The sequence below is a fragment of the Manacus vitellinus genome, unplaced genomic scaffold (assembly GCF_001715985.3).
Source record: "Manacus vitellinus isolate BGI_N305 unplaced genomic scaffold, ASM171598v3 scaffold_34_pilon, whole genome shotgun sequence".
Classification (NCBI taxonomy): Eukaryota; Metazoa; Chordata; class Aves; order Passeriformes; family Pipridae; genus Manacus; species Manacus vitellinus.
This window is the reverse complement of record NW_021940488.1, coordinates 7,185,834-7,198,894: the sequence shown is the minus strand read 5'-3', so window position 1 is coordinate 7,198,894 and position 13,061 is coordinate 7,185,834. Positions and strand designations below refer to the sequence as shown.

General features: G+C 38.4%; 1 protein-coding gene across 1 annotated transcript in view; it reads right to left on the bottom strand.

The window, feature by feature from the left end:
- The window catches only part of LOC103762630 (SAM domain-containing protein SAMSN-1), an 84,414-nt gene extending 73,313 nt beyond the window's left edge, over positions 1 to 11,101 (bottom strand). The window contains exons 1-2 of the mRNA XM_018077010.2: positions 10,971 to 11,101; positions 2,768 to 2,905 (exon numbers count right to left, since the gene is read on the bottom strand). Of these exons, the coding sequence (XP_017932499.1) occupies positions 2,768 to 2,905; positions 10,971 to 10,994 (162 nt within the window). The 5' untranslated portion in view covers positions 10,995 to 11,101. The remainder of the gene's footprint in view (positions 1 to 2,767; positions 2,906 to 10,970) is intronic.
- Between the last annotated feature and the right edge of the window lie 1,960 nt (positions 11,102 to 13,061).

Here is a 13,061-nt window from a genome sequence, read left to right as displayed (position 1 = left end):
ACAGTTACAGGCAAAGAGCACCCATCTGATTTATTATGTGCTGATGGCTACCAGCTGTTTCTGAGGAAGGTCCAATTCAGATTTGCTATGCATGAAGTCCAAAAACAACTCCATAAATCTAAATTCTGTCTGAGAATATTACTGAAGCTGAGCAACAGGCAAAGTAACCACAAAGTTAACAGGGCAATTCCCCAAGAGGATTCAAATCAAAAGGCAAGTGCATGTAACAGGCCCGAGACAGTACCACAGAAACCCAGAGTGGGAACAGCCCAGGCAAATTCTGTAAACAAAACAGGTGTCCTCAATTATGTGAAGGAGAACAGTGTAAATGAAAGGGAGATTATTCTTCATTCAGGATGTGCCATTTGGGAAGATACTTGGCCAGAAGCAAAGAGATCCATGGTTCAAAAAAAGGTGTCCAAGGAGTATGTTCACTGAATTATGTCCTGCACAGCTTCAGTGACCACAGTACTCTATATTTCCTACGTCTCTAGAAGAATGTCACAGGTCAGCTGTGATTAGGACAAATCACCCCAGACAAGATAACTGCAAGAAAATAACTATCTTGTTGCAATATAAGGAAAAATTTTCTCTAGCCCTAGTCACCCTTTTTAAAATTGAGGAGAGCACACCTTGGAGCGCCTGCTCTGTTGATTTTGAAGTTGTATAAGAAAAAGGAAGGGGTCAAAGCCTCCTGAGGGGGAAGTGTGCCATGCCAGGTTGCTCCACCCTTAGGAGGTTTAACAGCTCAGTGGAATCTGCCGTGCCTCAGCCAAGCATTTAAACACACACTCGAGCCCACACCTACTTAGCAGTGCACTTAAGTACGTGCATTACTGAGTAATGATGGATGGCTAAATGGAGTCAATAATGTTCTGAATTTATCACACTGTGGGGGCTGCCCCGCAGCCTGGAACCAAGTGACGGAATTAAAAATAGGGGAGAAGTACAAATGGGCTCAGTTAATAAGCTTAACAGCTTCATCCAAGGTGTAGGTCTAATAACTCACATGCTAGAAATAGCAGATAAGATTACACACAGGCCTTTGGCCTCAGTGACATTTTTCCATAGGTCTTACTGCCGACACGTCATCACTAATCTTGTTTTCCATTTCTAGAGAGTATTTTGTAAATAATCATGTTGATTCTACAGCCAGCACAGTGACACAGCATCCAGCCGTTATTTTTAGTTAAGTGCTGAGCTGAATATTCTCTCAAAACAGAAAATAAAACCCACAGCCAGTCTTAGGAAGCTTCCTCATGAGCCAACAGTGTGCTTACCCATTTAGTATTGGTTTTTATTGATGATGAATTTTACATTTAGTGATGAGTAAATGGGCCATCACTAAAACATCCCCTTTAAGAAAACAAATATATATGATAAGAGCTAGCAGAAACTAAAGTTCTGGATTCTTCTATTCACTGCTGTACATGTATCTTCATGGACTGTGCAGTGCCATCCCACAAAACACAGCAATAAGCAACGTGAGAGAGGTTTTGCTACAGTTTGTTCAGATTAATGTACAGGACTTTCTAATCTACACTAGTAGCAAATCTGTTTCTCTAGGTTGGCCCAATGAAAATAAAAATCTGTATTGGATAGGTTAATTATTTTTACTTAGCCAAATAATTGATGAAGCCTAACTCTACACTGATACAATGAAAAGTCTGAAGTAATGCTGTCAAATCAAAAAAACAGAATAAAACAAGAAAAAAAAACACAAGAAAAAGCAAGAAACAAGAAGCCTGATGTAAACAACCACTGCAGTTTTACTTCTTAGTCTTACACATCATGAAAACCATAGCAGAGCACAGTGCTATGGATGTACCATACCCTGAGAAGATAAAGGGCAATTTCTTGTAGTTATCTATTGCGGGGTCTATTAAGGCAGCATATGTCACATTCTGGGTACAAGCAAAAAAACCAAATCTTGTTTTTTCATTTAACTTTGTTTAAATACTGCTCCTGTCAGATAAACATCTATTGGCCAAGGAAATATTAGTATAGCAGTCATTAAATATTAAGTTAGTTTGTAGTCATGGCAAAGGAGAAAATGAATGGATGCAGGAGCTCTACTATAATATCCACCTTTAGACACTAGGAATGTAGAATGGCATGTTTCAATATAGTTGTAACAGAGATTATTAAAGGAATAAGATTATGAAATTTAATATACTATTTTAAAGTATTTGCCAAAGTTTCAGTTATATGTTATACCAAGAGCACACCAATAATAAAAAATTAAGTGGGATAACATTGTTTAGGAAGAAAAAAAATGTAAAAAACAGAAGACAACTCTCTTCACACATTTACCTAACAAGGTCTTGTAAAATGTAAAGGTTGTTCCAGAGGCCATCAGTTACAAAATTCATACAACTCAAACTCTTTAGAAATGCACTTTTTTAATTAATAAAAAGGACAACCAAAGACACCAATAGGATCTCATTTAGAGACAAACTATTCTAATATCTGTTCCCAGCATTTTCATATGTTACTATTTGCAAAGAGAAATTCCCTCGTAGACTGAAGCTACACTAATCTCCCTGTGCTACTAACTGTAGAGAAACTCATGACCTGCTTTTCAAGTGTGTTTGTTAAGACTGGACAGAAATCAGGTCACTGGCTACAGAGATGAGATTTGAACAGTGGCTCTAAAGAGCCTAAATAGCCCAAAATGGCAGAGAAGCCAGCAGAACACGTGTCCACATAGAGAGTAATAGTTTTTTTGCAAAAGGCATTGCATGCTTTGCAATTAAATGTTACTTACCAAAGACTTAGACCTATCAGGTGGTCCACAGTTCAGAGGTGGGCTCGCTGGAGTGCTAGCCTGGCTGTCAGTAGTAGTTGTATCCTTGGGTTCCTGATGTTCTGGGACAGGCTCATACAAGCTGTCCATTGAGCCCTCCTAAAATAGTTAAACAGATTTTCAAAGATGAACACTTGTAAACATATTAAATTATTAATAATTTAAAAAAGCAAGACGTTTCTGTGATTTACGAAACTGAGTGTGTTTTTCCTCTCCTCTCTTTTTAAATCCTTTATTTAGTTCTTTCTCTAAAAAGGCATATAGAAGTCAATTATAGTAAGTACCCAAATGCCAGAGTTCACAGTATCATGACTTAGATTCCACAGATTGCCAGATGTAAAACTGAGGGTACAGCAAAAATGAATATTATCTGCTCAGGAGTAAAATCAGGGGTATATGTCCACTTGAGCACTACATGAAAATTCCTGTGAAAACTACAAAAACTAGAAACCATGAAAATTTCTGTATGAGCTATTTTATAGTTAGTACTTCTTTATGTGAAAAAAAAGGTTAATCTGATGCAGAAAGGTAGCTCCATTCCTTAGAAATAAAGAGAAACAATGCTGCCAGCTCCCAAAATTTGATAATCATGATTTAGGCCCCCAAAATAATGATAATGAGTAAAATTAAAAATAAATTCCATTTGCATTCAAATTTTTGAACTCCATGTTTTAATGTGCATGTAAGGTTCTTTTTCTCCAACCACCATGAATATAAACACTGTAATAGAAACTAAGATTTTTCACATTTATCCCACAACTCCAAGAACCAGGATTACATATACACACTGCCATTTCATAATTCAAGAGTTAAATGAAGGCAGATGGCAACACTAAAGACACTCTAACTGATGATCCCACATTTTAGATGTTGCCATTTTGATCTGCACTGAATATTTTCCCAATGAATTTTGATTACTAATTTTAATTGCATTAATTAAGGAATAAATCAAATTTATAGCAGTATGACAGAGCAGAGCAATGCTATTGAAATTAACATTTCAATTTCATTATTATTATTTAAAGGCATCTGTTACTTTAGCACAGAAGATAAACACAGATGTATATTTGAAGTTATACTGTTAATATGTAAAATTTTACAGGAAATATTTTTGGCTGGAGAGGCAGCAGTTCAAAGACATGACTAATTTTTGCAAGCATAATGTTTATCTATGCATCTTTATTTGCTTCAGTCTACCAGAGTTTTGATAAGCCCAAATTGATGTTTTGGGGGAAATATTATATATTGTTCTTGAAAACACTCAAGTTATGTATTTGAGCCTATTGTAGGAACTAATATGTTAATGCTTCCTGGGACACTGTTGCCTGGTTTATGAAACACACTGCACATGGATGTGAGAACATCCAGCTGAGCCTTGGTTTTGACAGCAACTGTGTTTTTTTATTACTGCATTTATTTTTTATTTCTCAGTATTTCGCCATATAGCAGTGATGGTTCAGCTCCTTGTCTGAAGTTGTGGATTGAGCATTTCTAGAAAAAAAATTATGAGTTTAAAACATTATTACAAACTTCCAGAATTCTCCAACGTAAAATGTGACCACATACTTCTCCCTCCACAGGGAATAACACATGACTTTTGTGAAGAGAGCATTTAATTAAGAGACAGAAGCATAAAGGAGAGCTCATGTGAAAGGGAGCAGGAGAGAGATAAAAAGGGAAAGAAAAGAGAGGGCAAGGAAGAGTGAAAGGAGAGAGAGGGGGGAGAGAAGAAAGGTAAGAAAGGAAAGTAAAAGAAGACAGAAAGAGAAAAGAGAGAAAGGGAGGCAAAGAGTGAGGATAAGAGAGGCAGGAGATGAGGAAAGATAAGAGGAGAAACAATGAGAGAGAAAGGGAGAAAGAGCATACTGGGGAGCATGTGGGAATTAGTCCTTGAGAAATGGAGAGTGTGAGAAAGAGCTGAAGCAAGAAAGAGAAATCTTGTGTGAGAAACATGGAGCTCAAGGCTGCAAGAAAGGGTGGGCACATAAGAAAAAGCAAGTATGCACAAAAAAAGCAAGTCCATGTGAAAGAGGGAGGGCACAGGGAGTGGGATGTGCACAAAGAATTATGGGAGAATGAGAATGAGTGCAAGAAGTGGAGGACATGGGAAAGCAGGAGTGCACGTGAGAAAGAACACAAGAAAAATGACCATGTGCAAGAAGGAACAGGCACAATAAGAGGTGTGTGTGTGTGAGGGCACAGGAAAGCAAGTTAATGTGAGAAAGTGCAAGTGTGCAAGAAAGAGTTTGAGTGTGTGAGCTGGAAAGGAAGAGGTAGTGTCTGAAAGATAGCAAGACTGAAGAAAAATGAAGGGGAAGAGGTGGAAATACAGGGAGACAGAACAGAGCAGAGAGTTAAAGCTCAAAAAGAGACTGGGAGAGGAACCACACCAGAAACCAAGAGAGAACATGGCAGAAAAAGGGAAAGCATGCATGAAAAAATGGGTGTGGGAGAATGAGAAGGAACAAGGATGAGGTTGAGAGAAAGGGTGTGAGGTCATAAGAAAAGGGTGGTGTCAGGAGAATGGGGGGTTGTTGGAGTAAGGACATGAGAAAGAGAACAGGTTGAAAGAAAGAACAAGGACAAGAAAGAGAGAAAGAGCAAGTGCTTGGGGAGGGGAATGCAGGGGGAAGAGGTCCCCCAAGAAAGGAAGCTCTCAAGAATGAGAGACAGGAAGTTTTCATGACAAAGAATGCACATAAGAAAGGATGGGTGTGAGGGCATAAGAAAAAGAGCATCCAAGAAATAAGGGAAAGCAAGCAGGAAAGAAAGAGCAAGGTTGCTAGAACAGGGAAGGGCATAACAAGTAACAAGAACACATGAAAATGAGCTAAAGAGTGAGCAGATTAAAGAGTGATAGAGAAGGAGAGACAGAGGAGGAGGTGATTTGAGGAGAGGGAAAGAAACAGAATGGTGAATTGCGAAAGAGAAAGAGTGGGAAAAGAGGAAGAGAAAGAGGGTGTAAGAAGGAAAGAGGGAAAAGAGCAAGGTGGACAGTGAGGGAGCATGAATGAGGGAGATTGCGAGGGAAGCAGAGCACACTGCTAAGCCAGAATGTTTAGGAAAGAGAGGTGATGTGAGAAAGTGAGCACAAGAACACAAGTCAGCAAGAACAATGTTGCAAGAAAAGGTGCCACACCATGAGAAAAAGGGAAATGTTGCAGAAATGGGGGCATGGACATGAGAAAGGGTACAAGGGCACAAAAAGGGTGCAATGGTATAAGAGAGGGAGTGAGAACAAGCACAAGTGGGCAAGGAAAAGCACGATCATGTGTGATAAAGAGCGAGTGTACATGAGGAAGTGCATGTGTGCATCTGAGAGAGGGAGTTAGAGATGTGAGAAAGGGAAAGAAGAAGAGGCAAAAAGAAAGAAGGATAGAGTAGAGAAGAAGTAGAGGGAAGAGGGAGTAGAATGGAGAAAGAGAGAACTCACGAGAGAGGGAGTTTGTGTGTAAAGAACAGGGAGGGTGTGGAATGGAGAGAGATCATATGCATGGGAGTGGGAGTGCAAGAGCAGGTGAAAGAGTTAGAGTGAGGTTGAAAATAAGGTTCAAGGAAAAGCATGGATGTGAGACAGATCTGGAAGAAAATAATTGTCTGTAGCTCTTTCTTTTGCATGATATTATTATCATCTTGGCATACAGAGACTAGATTGATCATAAGGAGGAGAGGAGCATTTAGTAATGCAGCCAGGCCATTCTGCAGATCAGGTTTAAATGTGGACTCCTGTGTATGGTGAAATCCAGCTAAAATGAACAAGGAGTATATGGAGATGATTATATGGGAAGCACTACAAAGTTCAACCACTCAGATCTCTTCTGCTCACGTTACAATTTAGAGGATGGTCTTTCCACATTCAGGTAATTCTTCTTTGTTAAAACACATATTTTTAAGTCCCATCCATTTCTAAGTACCATCATGTCCCAGTAGCCATAGCAGCATTGGCATCTTTCTATTTACTTTATGGTTTCTTTAACATATAGAGGCTCCACTAGTTCATAATTTATCCACTACATCACTTTTATTAATACTTATTCTCTCTGCATCTTGCACCATAGAAACATTAGCTTTTAGTGCCAAAGCCTCTTTCAGTTTATAGCATTAGATGTAACACATTTTACATTGTGCTGTCACCACATCCTTACACCAACAATGAAAATAAAATGTAGAACTAGTTCAATGCTACTGAAAATCACTAAGACGATTAGACTTTCCCTCAGTACTTTATATTTTACTAGCAAAAGTGGTGGTTAGAAAGCTACCATATGGGAGAAAAATAGACAAATGAAAGTGATCTTATTTGGCTTAAACCCTAAGACAAGTGCTCAACTGGACAAGACTGTGATTAGGAGTGTCACAGCCTTTTTCTACTGACCTTCTTACATGGATTTCTGCTATACAAGAGGTTGACACTACCTAAGTATCTGAAATACTTCCCTGTCTTCATTAGTTCCATTACTAATGCCACTGTTTACTGTCAAAGTAGGTAGGACCTAGTCTTTCAGTATTGCCTTGTGCAAGGAAGATTTTCGTGCCCCTCACATCCACTTTCTTACGGAAACTTGGCTGAAATAATGGGGTTTGGGATTTTTTTGAAACAGAGATACATTTTCCTGTATCTCTCTTAGTAAATGAAATTATGGACAAGAATGAACCAGGTGTGATCATCTGCACTGGTACCCCCTGCCAGAACAGTCCCTGGCCCACGCTTGTCTTATGTCAGCTAACAGACACCCAAACGATCCCTTGGCACATTTGTTAAAACACCATCAGAACTATACTTGACAGGCAGGTTGCCTGCAGCCACCTTGTTTTTGAGGGTTTGCTACAACAGGCACAGGTACTTGTCCCGGGGCACATTCCAAAAGTGTGTGCTTTATTAATTGGAGCCTGTATAAAGAAATATCTGCAAAGCCTGTTATTTGGGCTAAGTGTAGAACCGTGGTCAAAGATGGCCCCATCTAAGGAGGCACTTCTGCTGCTTCCAGGAGTAAATGCTACCAAAACAGTAAAACCCATCAAGAAATAGTAGGATAGGTTTAACTGACAATGTTCCAGGTGAATTGGTGCTAACCCCAGTGTGCATATCCTTCATACTGGAGACCCGATACAGGAAAATAGCGCAAGAAAAATATTCTACCTTAATTAAAGGACTTCATAATTCAATAATAACTCTTATTTCTCAGATTTGTAGGATTCTGAAATGTTTTAGGCAGGGTATCAAAACAGATGGTTTGGTGAAATAATTCCTTGCAATTCATACAGAAGCAGTACTTGATTTGGACCCCTCTCTGTATATTGCCCATAATACAAAGAGAATTGTTCTGATTCAATTGTCTGACACGCTAAGTACCATGAGATGGAAAAGACACTGCAAATTCAGGGTCTAAGGTTGACCTTTTAACATAATATATCTACAAAAGAAGGGACATTCATCCATTTGATTATTTTGTAAATGGAAGAGGGACACAAGGTTTTGAAGGCAAATCTAATTTGCCTGCAAATCCCTTGAGACCAAGGCAATGAGTCTGATGCAAAAAAAATCTCAGTGGAGAAACCAAATCATTTTGAAGTCAACTCAGGACACAAAGAACTGCTGGGGAAGCATGCTATGCTGGAACACTCCTACTAGGAGATCAAAGAACTCCCAGGTGATGACAGAGGGGAGTAATTTCTGGCTGCCTCCTTGGGAAGGGCAGAGTCCAGTTCAGCCTCCAAAGCCCCTACAACCATCTTGTGACTACTGTGTGTCTTCAGCCTCCATGTCACCATTTGCTACACTGGCCATAACACTGTGTCTCTCCTGCTAAAACTGCTTCAGTTCTATGGACAGGTAGGAAAGCAAACCCACAAAGAATCAAAGTCAACAGCACGAACTAATGTTCTTTTAACTACGCTGGTGTTCCTCCTCTTTGGATGAACCAGAAGCCTGGATATACTCTGTTTTTAAACAGAATATTCTTGTAATTACCCTCAGGTTGTAGATTACTTCAACCACTATACTCTGTAGGGTAGAGAACTATTTTCTGAGCTATAAAACAATGTCTTTTAACAACATATGCATATGTACACACATATATACATGCAAGAACACACACTTTGCAGTCTGAAATCTTGTCAGTCAGTCTGTATGAGGTAAACACTTGCATGAGAATACTAATTTTTTTTGACAGTTCTTTTTGTTCTGTCAATAATCTAAATTTCTCTTCCATGGTTTCAGGTTTAGCAGTTGCTCCAGATGTTCACTTGATGTAAATCAGCTGTGATTTCTATTCATCAGTGGCTGTTAGTATCTGCTAAAGAACCTGACTCCTCTAGCATCTTTAAAAGTTGTCTTTAAATTCTAATTATGTTGTTGCTGTGCATTATTTCTTACTTGATTCACTTGAATAGAAAAATACCCTTATATTGCTACTTCAACCACTTTTCAGCCTGTCTTTTCAAGTCACAAGTCGACAGAGTAAAAGTGGCTAGTGTACATCCTTGGATCACTAACTCATTTCCAAGCTAGACAATCTGATTACAGAAAGCAACTGCACTGCATCACATGCATAGGGAGGACTGCACAGGGCTCTTCACTTTATGAAACACATAAATGACCTATAAACTATCTTTAGATGTTGATAACTTGGGATGTGTTTTTCTGGGTGTGCAAAAGGTTACCAAAGCGGACAGAATGGTTCCCATGTAAAGCTTGTAAGGAACAGAGGTTATCTTCTTAGCAGCAGTCTTTAAACAGAACTAATTATTTCATTACAGAAACTATCATGGCACCAGCTTTCACTTGTCTGAACCATCCATTATTACTGCAGTCATTACCTCTCCCACAGAAACCTGGGTTGCCTTTCTCTCACCCACACAACCCACCTGACATTTTGCCTAAACGTTGATTTCTCAACTGATACAAGGGTCAACACCTCTTTTAAAAGTGAATTACATAGAAAACAAGAAGCTGCTCCAAGGGAGCAGTAAAATACTGGTAGAACAGTTCTTTCCCAAAGAACTTCAAAAATGAGTATTTTCAAGCTGTTACAGCTTGTACCACGAAGCCATTGTTAACTTTGAACAAATACACAGGCATTCACATTAAACTATGATCAAAATTTTCATCGAATTCCCAGGGTATTATTTTTCTGAGTCACTCTTGCCACAGAATCCCAAAATACCACTGCATTTTACTTTAAGTACAAAACAGCTTTTAATCCTTACGATCTAGAAAACACCAGTACTCTGCAGTAAGGTAGCATTAGCAATCAGGAGCAATGGTTTGCACAAAGCAGCTTCCCTATTTCAGTTTGTGTTAGTGCAGCTTGAATATTGATTTTTATTGTTCTTTCTAAACATATGGAGAAGATATACTAAACGTCTGGACAAAAGATGAAAAATGGGCAATCAGATCTACTGTGCTGTGTAAATACAGCAAATATACCCAGCTAATTACCATTACTAATACTGGGCATTGGTATTGGCAGATGGTTAAGCTTTTAAACCAGAAACAGTTTCTGTGGATTTCCTATCCTGATTTACCTGCTCATTCTGAGCAGTTGCCTTGGGGCAAGGAAAGAGGAAAAAAAAAAAAAAAGAAGGAGAGAAAGTGAAAAAACCCAAACAACCCCAACTAAAGAGGAACTTAAGTCCTCTGTCTGTGAGCAAATATTACCATATGACTAAATTAGCCCTTATGAGTATCTATTCATGGTTGGGTAATAGAAAGCTATTATTTGAAAAGTTCTGGTAGTTCTCTCAAATTACTGAAGAAGGGAAACAGATACTATCATCTAAAAAAAAAAAAAAATCCTAGCCTAAAGCAAATTATAACATACACATATTATTAGTAATCTTAACTTATATATGAGGCGTTTCACTGTGTTTGGATGAAATGCCTCATGTCTAAATCTGCATTGTTTTGCAATAGTCACAGATAGTGCATGGTACATTTGTTATACAGTCTTTGCACCATATTTTTACTGAATCATATTTTGCTATGCATAATTTCTCATACAAAAACTCCTTCATCTAGGCTAGAGAGACCTGTCGTTGTCAATACAACCCTTGCACAGTTCGTGATATAAAACCTTCCTTATTGTTCCATCGAAACACACCCACCAGTTCAGTTTCTGAACTCAGTAATCCACTAAATAAAAACACGTGTGTGTGCACTTACCAGAGAAAAACAGAAAAGGTTCATGTTGGTATTGAGATCCACTCCAGCGCCCTAAAACTCCGCTCGACAAACTCCCGCCGCACAATGCAGCTCCTTCTTGCTCTCCCAGCTGTTTGTACGTTTCCCCCGGAGATTACTGCAAGATAAAATCCCTGCAATAATCCACTGGATTCAGAGCCCATTATCAAATGAGACAGGCTTCCCCAGGCCAGTACAAACTGCTTTCTGAATTAAAGAACAGTGTTTACTAACAAAACATAAGCATGGTCTGAATGATTTCCACGAACTTAGAAAACGCTCTCTTTGCAGGCTATTGTTTCCATTAAAGTTTGTCATCCAACAGAAGTAAAGCTCTTTCTGTCTGAGACCACTGAAACACACAGCTTACTCCAAGGCAAATCTTCTCAGCTTACTCAGATTATCAAGAGACACACAGAAATTCTCATGAAATACTGGTTTCCTATACATATGAATTAATTTACAAAATTCAGCAATTATTATTGACTACATTTTAAAAGGAAGTATCTTACTTATGGACCATGGGACACAAAAAACCCCAAAACCTGTGAGCCACAACCAAATCATTAAAAAAACCCACAACTAACCAAACAACCATACAAACCCCTCACACTCTGGGGCTGTGCACTAAAGAATAGTTACCAAACCGGTGCCTGGCATGTTGACTGCTTGATGATGAAGATTAGGACTAAACCAATTTTGTTGTTTGAAAACATGGCAAATCTGGAAAATAAAAGATTGGGAGTGGTCAAAGCTGATCCATGGGCTAGTGTTATTATAATGTATACAGACAGGCAAACAAGGAATAAGCAATTGTAAAGAAAAACAGTAGCCTATGTCACTAGCTGGTCTAAATTAGGAAAATTTCATCACCTGTTGTGGAGTGAAATTGTCTGACAAAGAATTAATGATGAAAGCAGTGTAAGCCTCAACTTTTTTCAGATTATAAAATACTTGAAATAAGACTGGTTTTGGAATAATACTGCTCACCAAACCACAATTAATTTCCTACAGCTTTCATGCAAATATTATGAAATTTGCTTACATAGTACCAAAAAGATAAGCTGAAGTTCACCACAAATGGAAAGGTAGTGTTATTTTGTGACCAGAATCTTCATTTCCTTCTTTGAGCCCAGAGCTTTATATTTGTAAATGACAGGCAACTCATTCATCACTCATACTTCTGACTACTTCAGTTCATTATATTAATTTTCCAGTTGAATCTGCATCCCAGTGAAATTGAAATGTCTGTACTTTGTCAGAATAAATACATTTTAACATAAGTTAGTTTCCTCTCTGAGCAAAACCCAAACAAGGCTCATACAAACCAACAAACACCAGAGGACAGATAAGATTCGAGATTTCAAAAGAAAAAGATCTTTGGTTTGCACTTTTCCAATTTGCTGTGAATTATACAAAAGACTTTTTGAAGGCTTTCCCCAGGCTTCCTTTTCAGTTCTAATTTCAGGTTGATTTCATGTATTAGAAAAGTAGAGTTGGTTATGAGGAGCTTTGTGACAAATGTTATAGTTTAGAAGCAAATTAATGAGAGATTTCTCATTTACTCCTCATATAAACTTGAGAAACAGTAACAGATTTTGTCAATTACCACCTAGTGATGCTTCCCTAATGTGATTACACAAAAATAGACATTTGAGAGGCCTAGCTTGCCACAGATGGGCTTGCATTTGCTTTATGGCTCACTTGCTGGTTTCCTTGTGAAGGAGCAAGTTCTTATCCTTCCCATGCCTCAGGTTCTCCAGCTGGAAATCTTAACTAAGAGCACAAACCTCATGTGCAAAGTACTGTGAAAGTAATGATCAAAAGCACCCTTTCCCAGCTACAGAGAATTACTTTTTTTTTTCCTTTAATGCCTATTTACAGTAATATCTATCTGGAAAACTCCAGAAAGACTGAAGAGCTAGTAAAATGACAATAAGTAACTCAGGAGAATGTGTCTTTCATTCAGATCAATTTAATCTCTTGATTTTAGATTGCAGCTTTTGAGGTGATTTGGCTACTTATATTTAAAGCCTTTAGGGGGAAGTTTCTGAATTTTATGCCACAGATCCT